Source organism: Lissotriton vulgaris, chromosome 5, assembly GCF_964263255.1.
Source record: "Lissotriton vulgaris chromosome 5, aLisVul1.2, whole genome shotgun sequence".
NCBI lineage: Eukaryota > Metazoa > Chordata > Amphibia > Caudata > Salamandridae > Lissotriton > Lissotriton vulgaris.
The window spans coordinates 1551041208-1551055118 of NC_141693.1; the positions used below are offsets into that span (position 1 = coordinate 1551041208).

The 13911-nt window shown below is 54.4% G+C and overlaps 1 protein-coding gene across 2 annotated transcripts in view; it reads right to left on the reverse strand.

The window, feature by feature from the left end:
• Positions 1 to 315: 315 nt before the first annotated feature.
• The window catches only part of EMC4 (ER membrane protein complex subunit 4), a 160457-nt gene continuing 146861 nt past the window's right edge, over positions 316 to 13911 (reverse strand). For both annotated transcript variants that reach the window (XM_086920410.1, XM_086920411.1), the window contains exon 6: positions 316 to 645. In XM_086920410.1, the coding sequence (XP_086776536.1) occupies positions 610 to 645 (36 nt within the window). In that variant the 3' untranslated portion in view covers positions 316 to 609. The remainder of the gene's footprint in view (positions 646 to 13911) is intronic.

Sequence of the window (13911 nt, forward strand, 5' to 3'; positions counted from 1 at the left end):
TGGACCACAAATCTTTTCTGGTGCATCTTCTATCACATAGCATAGACTAACAACGTGTTCCACAAGTTAATCCAGTGTTTAAGACAATGTAGATAGGACTGACAATCGACCAGGAATCAGTTCAGTTTGCATTTTACACCAATCATTGATGATAGAACCGTAAGAATAGTCGTCCTTTTCTTGGTCTGTGACACTATATGGTGGAGGCAGACTCGATAAAGCACAGGTTCTTTCTCTCTGGACAAATTAAACACATGCACTGTGGAAAATCACTGCATAAATATTAAATATGGAAAGGAAATTACACACAAAATAAAATATTACAAACAGATCTTTATTTTCAACTTGTTTTGCTGAAGGCATTTATCTCAAAGGGAAATGAAATCTACTAATCCGATGAACAGCGATGCAGTGAAGGCAAGTCCAACAGTCATTCTTGGAGAAAGAGCAATCGACCTCCACCATGATCATCTGGAACGGCGAAATTAAATAGGAGCTCAGAAGTGGAATGAGGCTAGCCTGGGAAGAAGGGCAGTGTTTCTGTTTTGAATAACAATGTCAAGTGAACGAAAATGATGTACCGGTTTTCATAATTTAAACATGCTCCGTTCACAGGATTACTCCTCCACCACTGTACTCCATTCGCTGAAACAAAATTAAGAGAACACAAGTTAGCGAAATGCATGATGATCGCATTATCAAGTGGAACTGGTGCGAGGATGAGACCTTGGGCTTTGCCAATATAACTTTAGAGCTCTGTTCTACTGTATAAATTGTCAGTGCCTCTGACTGGCCAAACAACAACCACTTGTGAAACACCCCTCTGATGTAACTGGGCATTATGATACAATGGCATATTTATTGCTTAAATGTTGAATCTAAGGGAGATTGGAAACTTGTAGTGGAGATGAACAGGTGTTTATTCAGAAGGACAAATAAACATACACCATCAAGTACAAAGTAGTCTACTAAAAGGCTTCCCACCACTTACTGTCAGACTGCTACCTAGTCTTAACACTCACAGAGACCATGTTTGTGTATGCATCCACAATTAAACCAACTCTCCAAAATAGAAACCTATCCCATTTAACAAATGAGCAAACACTGCAAGTAATCAGCTTATCCTTCTTGCCCCCTTGCCCTGAACATTAGTAGGCCTCACAACAGTCTCTTCTCAATACTCCCTATAACCATCGTTTTCGTCCTATTCCCACAAGATTACATTAACTTCAAAATCACTGGGAACTGCAATCCAGTTAACGTCCTAACCTCCTTCCTCCACATTGCAACACTCAAGCAAAGAAAATATTCCAAAAGACGTTTCCACCCCGTAGCTTAACAGAATTATCTCACTTTAATCCCTCAACTTCCCACATGCTTAACCTGTAACTAGCAACCTGATCTACATATATAATTACCCAATCAAAAGGCATTATGTTACTAATTCAAGGAATAGTTGGAACGGTTAACATCCTTTTCCTTAGTAACAAATATTGCTTCTGGCTGGTGGATTTCACCATTCCACCTGACACGGTTGGTCAGAAAATACTACTTCCCTTTAACGTGTCTGCTGAGGTTGCCTGCCTTCAAGCTCGTCACACTAGGAAGCTGAACTGCTGTGATGTTGATGTTTCGCATCAGCAGTGCCTATGCCGAGGTATCATGGAGTCTGTTGCTCAGAGACAAGTGTCTCCACACTAATGAGCTAATCTCAGTGATTAAAGGGTGTGAGTGGACCAACCTCGACGCTACACCGAGTATGCACTTCTGAAGAGGGGCAGAGCAATGTTCACCTCGTGTAAATCAAATTACTACATTCAGCTGGCCCCCTACGAAATCACCAGTAGGAAACATTACTAACTTGTAATCCAAGTTGGACATCATGGGAATGCATATTCTGCACATTCTTAAGCACCTGGGCTTAAAGTAGGGTGATCACTTCCCTGCAGGTTACTACGGACACTGTTTCAAGTTCATGACTTTTGAGTGACAATCTAAGGCATTCTGGGTATTCAGGTCGTGTTTTGTTTCCATTAAAATTAGACTAACACCTGAACGACGATTTGTAGGTCAAACGTTCAGGCCTGGAGACCGTGTTTGTAATCCCCTCGAGTGGGGTGGTTACCCTAGCCTAAATGGTGGAGGCTATGAATTCATAGAAAATGTCTAACACACAGAACAAAGATTACAAAATTACTTTTCTTTCTTGTCCATATGACACACAGGTCAATAGAATAGCAAACTCCACCCAGACAAGACACCAGAAGCATAATCCGGCATGCAGAAGAAAAATACGCAAGTAAATTGTGCAAGGTTATTCGACCTATAAAGGTACCCGTTGCGGAGTCAACCTATGGCATAACGCCTGGTAACAGTAAGAACTCATATCAAATCTCCGGAATCAGTATTTCTGATGAGAGGCACAACGACTGCCTTCCCCTGGTAGAATGAGCTGATGGCCTTTTATAAGTAGTAATGCATGAACATACAGGCATAGCTATTGCCTGCGTACATGACGCCCAGCTAAAGATAAAAGAATTTAAACTAAACTTTTGATTTCATAATATTAACACGTCCATCGATTATTTCCTCAAACTTAATTTACTGTTTATTGTATTCATCAGTAACATCATTCGAAATGTGCACGGTGAATAACATATTTTGGTATATCACCCAACCAATGAAATGTTGCAATTAGCATGCCATAGACATTTCCAAAGTACATCTTTCATAGTGTCATAAACGTAGGACAAAGACTAAGAATGTAAACAGGATTACACCAATCTACAACAGGCATTTGCAATGCAATAGCTCGCATTATGAAAGTTTGAGCTATTGGTCTTGTAAATGACAAATTTTTTATTTATGTGTTGGTTTTGAAAATAGCGAAATTATTAGCTTTGTCATTTACAATGCCAATACTTTTATCTTTTGCAATGCCAATACTTTTATCTTTTGCAAATGTGACACCTATAGCATTTGTAATGCAACATGTTTTGTATTTACGTGACTTAGATGTATTGTTATTACAAATAACAATGGCTTAATTTTTTTAAATACATAATACTAAAATAAAAGTTATTGTAATTTATAATGGCAATAGCTTAAACTTTCGTAAATAACTTTTGTGAGGATTATGTTCAGTGTATTTTATTGTGACGAAAATCCAAGAACAGAAGTGAAATATTAACACCTTTGTGACATTTGTAATAAAGCTTGAAACATTGAGAGAACATATTTGAACCAGTTGATGTTGAATGGTTGCACAGATTGATACTGTGGTGGCGATGAGTGATGCTGTGGCGTTCAGTGATGCTGTGGTAGCGCATATTGATGTTGTGGTGCCCCTGAGTGATGCTGTGGTGGTATTGAGTGATGCAGTGGTACCCCTGAATGATGCTGTGGTGGTGCGCTAGATAGAGTGAGTGAGGGCGATAGATAGAGTGGGCGAGGGCGATAGATAGAGGGGGCGAGGGCTATCGATATAGAGGGAGGGCGATAGATAGATCGAGTGAGGGAGGGCGATAGATAGATCGAGTGAGGGAGGGCGATAGATAGATCGAGTGAGGGAGGGCGATAGATAGATAGAGCGAGGGAGGGCGATAGATAGATAGAGCGAGGGAGGGCGATAGATAGATAGAGCGAGTGAGGGAGGGCGATAGATAGATCGAGTGAGGGAGGGCGATAGATAGATCGAGTGAGGGAGGGCGATAGATAGATCGAGTGAGGGAGGGCGATAGATAGATAGAGCGAGGGAGGGCGATAGATAGATAGAGCGAGGGAGGGAGGGCGATAGATAGATAGAGCGAGGGAGGGAGGGCGATAGATAGATAGAGCGAGGGAGGGCGGTAGAGTGAGTGAGGGCGGTAGAGTGAGTGAGGGCGGTAGAGTGAGTGAGGGCGGTAGAGTGGTAGAGTGAGGGCGGTAGAGTGGTAGAGTGAGGGCGGTAGAGTGGTAGAGTGAGGGCGGTAGAGTGGTAGAGTGAGGGCGGTAGAGTGGTAGAGGTATGTGAGAGTGTGTGAGGGTGTGAGAGGGTGAGGGTGTGAGAGGGTGAGGGTGTGAGAGGGTGAGGGTGTGTGAGAGGGTGTCTGAGGGTGTGTGAGAGTGAGGGTGTGTGAGTGAGGGTGTGTGAGAGTGAGGGTGTGTGAGAGTGAGGGTGTGTGAGGGTGTGTGAGTGAGGGTGTGTGAGGGTGTGTGAGTGAGGGCGTGCTAGGGTGAGGGTGTGAGGGTGAGGGGGTGTGAGGGTGAGGGGGTGTGAGGGTGAGGGGGTGTGAGGGTGAGGGGGTGTGAGAGGGTGAGGGGGTGTTGGACGTGGCCCTTCTGGCAGGTCCCCCCCTGAAGTTTTGTGCTTGTTATATGTGACCTGGGACTGGTGATCCCCCTTCTGAGTGTGTGTGTGGTGAGAGAGACCCGCCTCCCATAGGAATGCATGGGGAATGTATGTGGCTCTGGTAGTCCCTGATGCGTGGGGCGTGCCGGGTCGAGTTTGGTATGTGTGCGCTCGTGAGGTTGAATGCTACAAGATGATGTATGCGGCATGTGGGTGACTAGAAGGGAAGTGCCACTTCTAGACCTTGGTGCATGTGTGCATGTGTGCAGTAGGTGTGCTGGCGTATGATTGGCTGAAGCCGGCTGGGCCTTCCCCCACCAGGCTGGCTCCACCCCCCTGGGGTGCGTCCAGTGTCCCTAGCCTGGCCAGTACCAAGAAATTCCTTATAACCAGTTCTAGCTGGTTCTCTCCCTGCCTGCCCCTTTTGGAGACAAAGGGAGCTCCTGTATAAAAGGAGGGTGGGCCCTCTTCTCCTTCCTGCTTGGGACCCTGCCTGGGTCGTGCTGCTGCTTGGGGTCGGGGAAGGGCGTGCCTCCCTGGGCCCTGCTCTGCTCCTGACCTACGGACTCCCTGGACTTCCTATGGATTCTGCTTTCCATGCCATTAGCCTGTGGGAGCGCTTTCCTGCGGTCCTAGCGCCCTGGGGCGCTTCATTCATGCCCTGGCGCGGGGAGCGCTATATTCAACAAGACCGGTGCCCACCCGGCGTCTGCCCCGGGCTACCGAGATTCTACAACCCCAGCGAGTGCCTACCTCGCTTTATTTCCTTCCTGGCTGCCTCATCGAGGGAGCCTGGCCCTCGTCAATTTCACCTGTGTTCACCGCCGCAGCCCGGGACCCCGCGTGAAGCCCGCCCCCGGGCCGCGCTCTGATTGGCGGCTGGCCCGATGACGTTTCCCCGGGCCGCGCTCTGATTGGCCGGCGGCCCGGGGAGCTGCAGACACGGAGAGACGAGCATGCAGGGAGTGGCGGGAGCCTACTCCGCTCCCCTGCGTCCCCCAAGACGACTGCCGCTTCCCCCCCGGGGACCCCCAGGAGCGAGAGGGCGCCCCGGAGAGCGAGAGAGACCGGCGCGCTCGCCGACCGGTGAGTGATGCAGGAGGGGAGGCGGGGCATCGGGCCACATTGCCGGTGGCCGCCCCTCCCCTCCCGCGTGGGCAGACATGTGTTCAGAGGCCCACGGGGCCCCAGGGATGCCGGGTCTCCCGAGGGGGGGCCCCGCCTGCCCGCAGCTTGGTCCCTGAGCCCCGAGGAGGCTCCCCCGCGTGTCCCGGGCCCCCGAGCCCGCGAGGCTCCGCCCAGATATTCCCCGAGCCCCGAGGAGGCTCCAACGTGTCCTTGACCCTGAGCACTGAGGAAGCTCCACCATGTGTCTCTGGCCCTCCGAGCCCGCGAGGCTCCGCCCAGTGTTCCTGAGCCCGAGAGGCTCCACCACGTGTCCCTGACCCTGCCGAGCCTGCGAGAGGCTCCACCATTGCCCCCCTGTCCCCCTGAGCCTGCAAGGCTACGTTCAATCCCTAAGCGGCCCAGCACTTCGTGGGCCGCTGCCACGTTTAGGTTTGCCCCGGGCCCCTTGCAGCCCACTCTGGACATCGAGACTCTAAGGCGCCCTTGCCCCAGGAAGGCCATCTGGCCTAGGGGGCGCTACTGACTCATATCAAGTGATGCTGAGAATTATTATGTGTTGCCCTGCTGATGGGGGCCTCTGTTGTGTTATGTACCTTGCCATTCCTTCCCTCCTGTATAACCTTGCCTCATGTATGTCTATACTGGTTAGAGTGAGTTCTATTGCTAGTCCTATGAGACCCCGGGGCGTGACGTATTCTAATGCTAAGCTCCTGGTGATTATGTGTTCTAGTCCTAGTCCGAGGAAACTCCCAGTTGTTATATGTTCTAAATGCCAACTCCATCATGTGCACCTTCCTAGCAGTGGTCCCTTGGCCCTGCCCTGTACCTTTTCCCTTGTAACCCCTGCAGTGCCTCGAGCACATTGTAAAGTGTATGTTCCTATGATGTTCCTATGTGTCCTTCTTAATACAAAGACTATTTTCATATATACTTGGTGTGGAGTTCCTTTTGTGGGAGGCCCGGGATGTTGTTGTTGGTGGGTGCGTGCGCAAATGCTTCACACATGTCCTCCGAGATAGGCCTGACTGCCCACGACGCGTTACCTAGAGGGTGAGCAGGGGTCGACTTTACATAGGAGTGGCGGTCTCTGACTGGCTGTGGCGCAAGCCCTGGCCGGCGGGGGGTCCCATTTCCTACAGGGGGTGATAGGGGGTGTGAGGGTGAGGGGGTGTGAGGGTGAGGGGGGGTGAGGGTGTGTGTGAGGGTGAGGGTGTGTGTGAGAGTGAGGGTGTGTGTGAGAGTGAGGGTGAAAGGGTGGGTGAGCATGGGTGAGAGGGTGAGTGAGGGTGAGGGGGGTGTGGGGGTCTGAGGGTGTGAGAGGATGAGGGGGTGTGAGGGTGAGGGGGCGTGAGGGGGTTTGGGTTGTGGGGATGAGTGAGGGGGTGTGAGGGGTGAAAGGGGGTGTGGGGGTTGAGGGGGTGTGGGGGTTGAGGGGGTGTGAGGGTGAAGGGGGTGAGGGTAGGTGAGGGGATGTGAGGCTGAAGGGGTGTGAGGGGGTGGGTGAGGGGGTGGGTGAGGGGGGGGGGTGTGCGGGTGAGATGGTGTGTGAGGGTAAGAGGGTGTGTGAGGGGGTGTGTGAGGGTGAAAGTGTGTGTGAGGGTGGGGTGTGTGAGGGTGAGAGGGTGTGTGAGGGTGAGAGGGTGTGTTAGGGTAAAAGGGTGTGTGAGGGTAAGAGGGTGTGTGAGGGTAAGAGGGTGTGTGAGGGTGAGAGGGTGTGTGAGGGTGATAGGGTAAGTGAGGGTGAGGGGGCTGAGAGGGTGTGTGAGGGGGGAGGGGGGGAGAGGGGGTGTGAGGGTGAGAGGGGATGAGAGTGTGTGAGAGGGTGAGTGTTTGTGAGGGTGTGTGTGAGGGGGTTTGAGGATGAGGGTAGGTGAGGGGGTGTGAGGTTGAGGAGGTGTGAGGGTGTGTGGGTGTGGGGGGGATGAGGGGATGCGAGGGTGTGTGAGGGTGAGGATGAGGGGGTGTGAGGATGAGGGGGTGTGAGGATGAGGGGGTGAGGGTGTGAGAGGGTGACCCAGATTGAAGAGTCAAAGATGAATTTGTGGGTGCTTAAATTTGGCAATAAAGCAAAATTTGTGTTCATATGTGGTAATCTGCATACTAACACTGTATGCGTCACCTTGATTCTGAGGTTAACACAGCTACAATGTTGCCCAATATCACACATGAGGTCTCAGCCAGGTCTAGCTTTACAGCCAAAAGCACACTGCATGCTGGGACTTGTAGTTTCACTGTTAACAGCGCAAGTATAGGTTAATAAATCGCAGCATGCAAAGAGCTGTTGTATAAAAAAAGGGCTGAACTGATCACACTTCACGTGGTCCTTCTTGGCAGCAGTAATATGAATAATTGCCAAGTGCAATAGGTTTAGCCAAAGGCACAACTCGATCTCTAGCTATGTTAATTGTTTCGCCTATGTTGTTGTGAATGAGCAAAAATAAAATAAGTGCTTGTTTTCCAATGACGAGAGGCATTTCCAAAAAACGCCCAAAAAACAAAGAAAATAAGCACATGTCCATCTCGCATGTGCATGTATCTGGCGTTAGCATCTAACATGTGCATGTATCTGTCAAGACGCTCCAGTGACACCAGTGTGATGACGTGTACGTCATGATGCAGTAGCCATTTAAAAAACAAGATGTTGCGCTGACCCCGAAATGCGGACTTTGTTCCCCAGCACTAAAGTCAGCGGCTTTGGCTATTATGCCACATCCTCTACTTCAATTTCTATAACAGCAAATTGTAAACATATTTTTAAAATAAATAAATACATTTATTAAATGCACCAAAGCAAGCAAAAAAAAACAACAAAGCAACTCCATTTTGTCGAAAGATGTTTTAGATTATCAGAAAGTGTTAGACGGGGACCCGGAGGGTCGGCCGAGTACAGGGGGAGAGGCCTCCGGTGGGGCGTCTCCGGCGATCGTACAGACAAGTAACTCCCCCCCCCACAGATGGACACCACACAAGGATGAGTTCAACACACTTTATATAAGAATCTTGAGGCAAGGTGATAAACGATACAGTGGGGTCAGGACACGAGGATCCTGCCAATTCTAGTCTCTGTAGGGGAAAGGGGTAGCGGGACAGTCTTAGTACCGGTCCGGTACAGGTGCGGCAAGAGGGAAGCTCACAATCCTCGAGCTTGGGGTTCCGCAAAGATGGCCGCAGCAGCGCCAGCAGGCTAGGACGATGGTTCAGAGCGATGAGGGCCGCGGCAGCGCCAGCAGGCTAGGACGATTGTTCACAACGAGGAGGGCGGCGGCAGCGCCAGCAGGCTATGAAGATGGTGCACGACGAGAAAGGCCGCGGCAGCACCAGCAGGCCAGGACGATGGTTCACGTTGGAGAGGGCCGCGGCAGCGCCTGCAGGCTTCGGAGATGGTTCACAAGAAAGGGCCGCGGCAGCGCCAGCAGGCTTCGGAGATGGTTCACAAGAAAGGGCCGCGGCAGTGCCAGCAGGCTTCGGAGATGGTTCACAAGAAAGGGCCGCCGCAGCGCCAGCAGGCCTCCAAGGATGAGTTCCTCACGGTGTCTCTCGACTCCAAGATACAACTGCCTTCCTGCTCTGGAGCTGCCCCAGTTATAGGTCTGGTCTCCTTTGATGTCCGGACCCTCGCACTTGGAGGTCCGGGATGAGGGAGTCCAGACACCCAGCAGGGGGGTGGAGCCAGCGCCCAGGGAGGCCGGGGCGATCGACACCTGGCGGAGGGGAGCCATTGACACTCCTTCTCCCATTGACCCGCCAAGTGGTCTCTTTACCCCCTGGGTGGATGGTGGTGCCTCGATGTCGGGGCCTAGCCAGGCCCAGGGTTGGGGGTCGAGCCGAGGCCACGCGGCCTTGTTATGTCGTGTCCAAAGATGGCGGCTGGGCCGGGGCAGTGGTGCTGACTGGGGCCCGGGCCAGCCGATACTGGCGTGTTCGGGGGCTGGAGTTCCGTTGTGGACGGGTCGTGGGTTGCCCCGGCGGGTTACCGGGATTGTTCTTGTCGGGGATACAAGGAGAGCAGGGGTCCGGTCCCCGTCATGCGGGGAGGGAGCGGGCCTTCCCCGAGGCCTGTCCAACATGCGTCCCCCCCAGCTGAAGGCAGGGAGAGTCACCCATCCTCTTGGGTACTCTCCTCGCTGAGGCGGAAGAAGCGTGACAGGCCGTCTGCGTTGGCGTGGTCCTGGCCTGGACGATGCTCCACAGTGAAGTCCATCCCTTGCAGGGAGATGGACCATCGCAACAGTTTTGAGTTCTCTCCCCACATCTGCATCAGCCATTGCAGGGGTCGGTGATCTGTTTGCACCCGGAAGTGGGTACCGAAGAGATAGGGCCGGAGCTTCTTGAGGGCCCACACCACGGCGAAGGCCTCGCGCTCGATGGTGCTCCAGCGCTGTTCTCGTGCCAGCAGGCGTCGGCTGATGAAGGCCACTGGCTGATCGACTTCCTCGGTGTTGAGTTGAGAGAGGACGGCCCCAATGCCATGATCTGAGGCGTCCGTCTGCACTATGAATTCCCGGCTGTAGTCGGGGGCCTGGAGCACGGGGGCGGTGCACATGGCGGCCTTCAATTTCTCAAAGGCCGCTTGACAGTCCGGAGTCCAGTTGACTGTTTTGGGGTTTTTCTTGGATGTGAGGGGCCCCACAATGCTGCCATAGTCCTTTACAACGCGCCGGTAGTACCCTGTGAGCCCCAGGAAGGCTCGGACCTCGGTTTGGGTGACAGGTGGTTGCCAGGCCTGGATGGCAGCGATCTTGAGCTGGAGGGGGGCCACCAGACCGCTCCCCACTTGGTGTCCCAGGTAGGTCACGGACCCTTGGCCAATCTGGCATTTGCTGGCCTTGATGGTGAGCCCGGCCTGCCGGAGGGAGTGCAGGACCTCCCGGAGGTGGTGGAGGTGGTCTGCCCAGTGGCGACTGTATACAGCAATGTCGTCTAGATAGGCGGCGCTGAATTCTTCGAGGCCCGCCAGTACTTGGTTCACGAGTCTCTGGAAGGTAGCTGGGGCGTTTTTCATGCCGAATGGCATCACCTTGAAGTGGTAGTGTCCATCCGGGGTAGAGAAGGCGGATCGCTCTTGGGCCCCGGGGTGAGGCCGATCTGCCAGTAGCCTGCTGTTAGATCGAAGATGCTCAGATAGCGGGCGGCCCCCATGCGGTCAATCAGCTCATCCGCCCGGGGGATGGGGTGAGCGTCGGTTCTGGTAACGGCGTTCAGGCCCCGATAGTCCACACAGAACCGGAGCTCGGGGGCAACGCCCGGGGCGGCAGCCTTGGGGACCAGTACGACTGGGCTGGCCCAGGGGCTGTCAGACGGCTCGATCACTCCTAGAGCCAGCATTTTGGAGACTTCGTTCTGGATGCAGGTGCGCACTCGATCCGGCACTCGGTACGCCCTGTGTCGAATAGGGGGGCTATCCCCGGTGTCCACGTCGTGAAGGCACCAGGGGGTGACCCCGGGGATGAGGGAAAACAGGTCTGCGAATTGTAGCAGGAGATCGACAGTCTTGGCGTTGCTCTGGGGATTAGGCATCGGAGAGTCTGACCCCTTCCACTGAGCCCTCCTGCTCGAGTGTCCTCAGCAGGTCAGGAAGGGGCTCGGAGTCTTCTTCCGTCCCACTATCGGTAGCCATCAGGAGGCTGAGTTCTGAGCGTACGAAGTGGGGTTTGAGTCTGTTGGCGTGGAGGACCCGTAGGGGGTTCCGGGGGACTCCATGTCGATCAGGTAGGTGACGGGACCCTTGCGCTCTATCACCTTGAAGGGCCCTGTCCATTTGTCCTGTAGGGCGCAGGGTTCAACCGGGGACATCACCCAGACTTGTTGTCCCGGCTCGAACTCGATGGAGGAGGCATGCTGATCATACCATCTCTTCATGTCCTCCTGACTGGCTTCAAGGTTGGCCTTGGCGAGTTCCCTGAATCGCCGGGTCTGGTTGCGGAGGGTCAGGAGATACTTGTATACATCCGGAGGAGTCTTCTGGGGGCCCACCTCCCACCCTTCTTTGACCAGGCTGAGGGGACCCCGGACGGGGTGTCCATACAGGAGTTCGAATGGGCTGAAGCCCAGGGATTTCTGGGGGACTTCTCGGTAGGCGAACAGGAGGCACGGGAGCAGCACATCCCATTGGCGATGTAGTGGTTCTTCTAGGCCCATGATCATCCCCTTGAGGGTGCGGTTAAACCGCTCGACCAGTCCATTTCCTTGCGGGTGATAGGGGGTCGTGAATTTGTAGGTGACCCCGCACTGTTGCCAGAGAGACTTCATGTATTTAGAGATAAAGTTCGTGCCCCTGTCGCTGACGACTTCCCGGGGGAAGCCCACCCGAGAGAAGATCCCCATCAGGGCTCGGCCTACCACGGGTGCCGTCACGGTCCGAAGAGGGATGGCCTCGGGATAGTGGGTGGCGTGGTCCACCAGGACCAGGATGAACCGGTGCCCTTGTGCTGTTCGGGGGTCCAGGGGCCCTACAATGCCTATTCCCACCCGTTCAAACGGGATGGTGACGATGGGGAAAGGCTGCAAGGGTGCTTTGAGTTTTCGGCCACTCTTCCCGCTGGCCTGGCAGGTTGGGCAGGCCCGGCAGTGGTTGGATACATCATTCCGCATTTTGGGCCAGTAGAAGTGGGTCACCAGGCGGCTGTACATTTTGTCTTGCCCCAGGTGTCCGGCAAGGGGCACATTGTGTGCTAGGTTCAAGAGGAAGTCTCTGAAGCGGAGGGGAACCACCAGCACCCGGCTGGCCCCCAGCTCAGCAATCCTTTGCTCACTGTAGAGCAGGTCATTGTCCCAATAAATCCAGTGGGCCCCCGAGGTGTCTCCTGCGCTCTGGGCGAGGGCTTGCTGCCGGAGTCCCTCGAGGGAAGGACATGTTCTCTGCTCCTGTCGGAATTGTTCCTGGGTGGGGCCACCCTCTTGACGCCACTGGGCCAGTTCGGGAAGGTCCCAGAGCCGATCGAGTCCTTCTTCGCTGGGTTCCGGAGAACTGGCTTCCAGGGTGGCTCCCTCTTGGACGATCGGGGGAGGAGGCTCTGGCCATTCGGGTTCTTCGGGACTGGGGATGGAGCGGGCGGCCATGGATCGGGTCGTTACGCAGACCCATTCAGGGAGGCCCAGCATCCCCAGGTGCTCTCTCCTCTCGACGGCTGACCAGGGAGAACTTTCGAGGTCGTTCCCCAGGAGGCAGTCCACGGGGGCATCATCGCGGACAGTCACTTTCAGCATTCCGGATACTCCTCCCCACTCGAAGGGGACGCAGGCCATCCGACATAGGCTTTCTGAGTTGTCGGCTGACCGTACGGGGCAAAGGATATTTGGCAAGATCTGGTCCGGGGTTACCAGATGGCAGCGGACTGCGGTCACACTGGCCCCGGTGTCGCGGAGGGCTTTAGCCCGGTGCCCATTAATGTTGACCCACTGGCTGTACTTCTGCGTGTTGGCGGGAAGGGGTGCCCGCGGGATCAGATCTCTTTTCTCCTAGGCAGACCAGGGACATGGCGGCTGGTTCCCACTCGGGCTGGTCTGGCTCGTACTCTTCACTGTCTTCTTGGGTTGGCTCTTCTCCCAGGGCGGCGGCAGCGACCTGGCGGGGCATAGGGCTCTGGTTCTTCGGGCAGTTGGGATCATTGGCGTAGTGGCCGGGTCGCTGGCATCGGTGGCAGGTAACGTTGGCGCGGAAACCTGGTCGCATCGGGAGGCTCCCCCTACCGGCCGGGGGCGGGGTGTTGCTGGCGGGAGCCACCGGGACGGTGTCTCTGCCCCGACCCTGGCCTCCTCCCCCCCCCTCGGGGGCGATGGAGCCCTTGGGTGGCTCAATTCTGTTCGCTGGGCCCGTTTCGGGGAACTCGGGTGCTTTCCCATCGGTCAGCCTCGACGGCGAGTTGCCGAGGTTCAGTCAGTTTACTGTCAAGGAGGTGCTGCCTGAGCTCGACAAAGCAGTTGTTAGAAAGGTGCTCCCATACAATAAGGTCAAAGAGTTGCTCGTAAGTGGTCACCTTGCTGCCCTTGATCCACCCCTCGAAGGCTCGGCTAAAGAAGTTCACGTACTCTACCCAAGTCGTACCCGGGATCCGTTTGCAGTCGCGGAACCTCTGGCGGTACATCTCGGGCGTGAGTCCGTATCGAGTGAGGAGGGCGGCTTTCATGTGGTCGTAGGATGTCATCTGATGGTCCGGGAGTTGCAGCAGGGCGTCTCGCCCTTCGTTGACAAACCTCCCCCATAACCCGGCTCCCCAGTCGCTCCAGGGAATCCGGTGGGAGGTCATGGCTACTTCGTAGGCTTTGAACCATTGCTGGATATCATCGTTCCGGTAATATTCTCTGACGACATCCTTAGGGATGTGGACCTTGGGGTCCGTAGTGACAGGGGGGCTCAGGTGCCCGGGGACCCCGAGATCTTTGTTCTGCCTCCGAATCTCTATTTCCTTCAAGTTGCGCTCATGCTCGTAGGCTAGCTTTTTCTCTTCTAACTC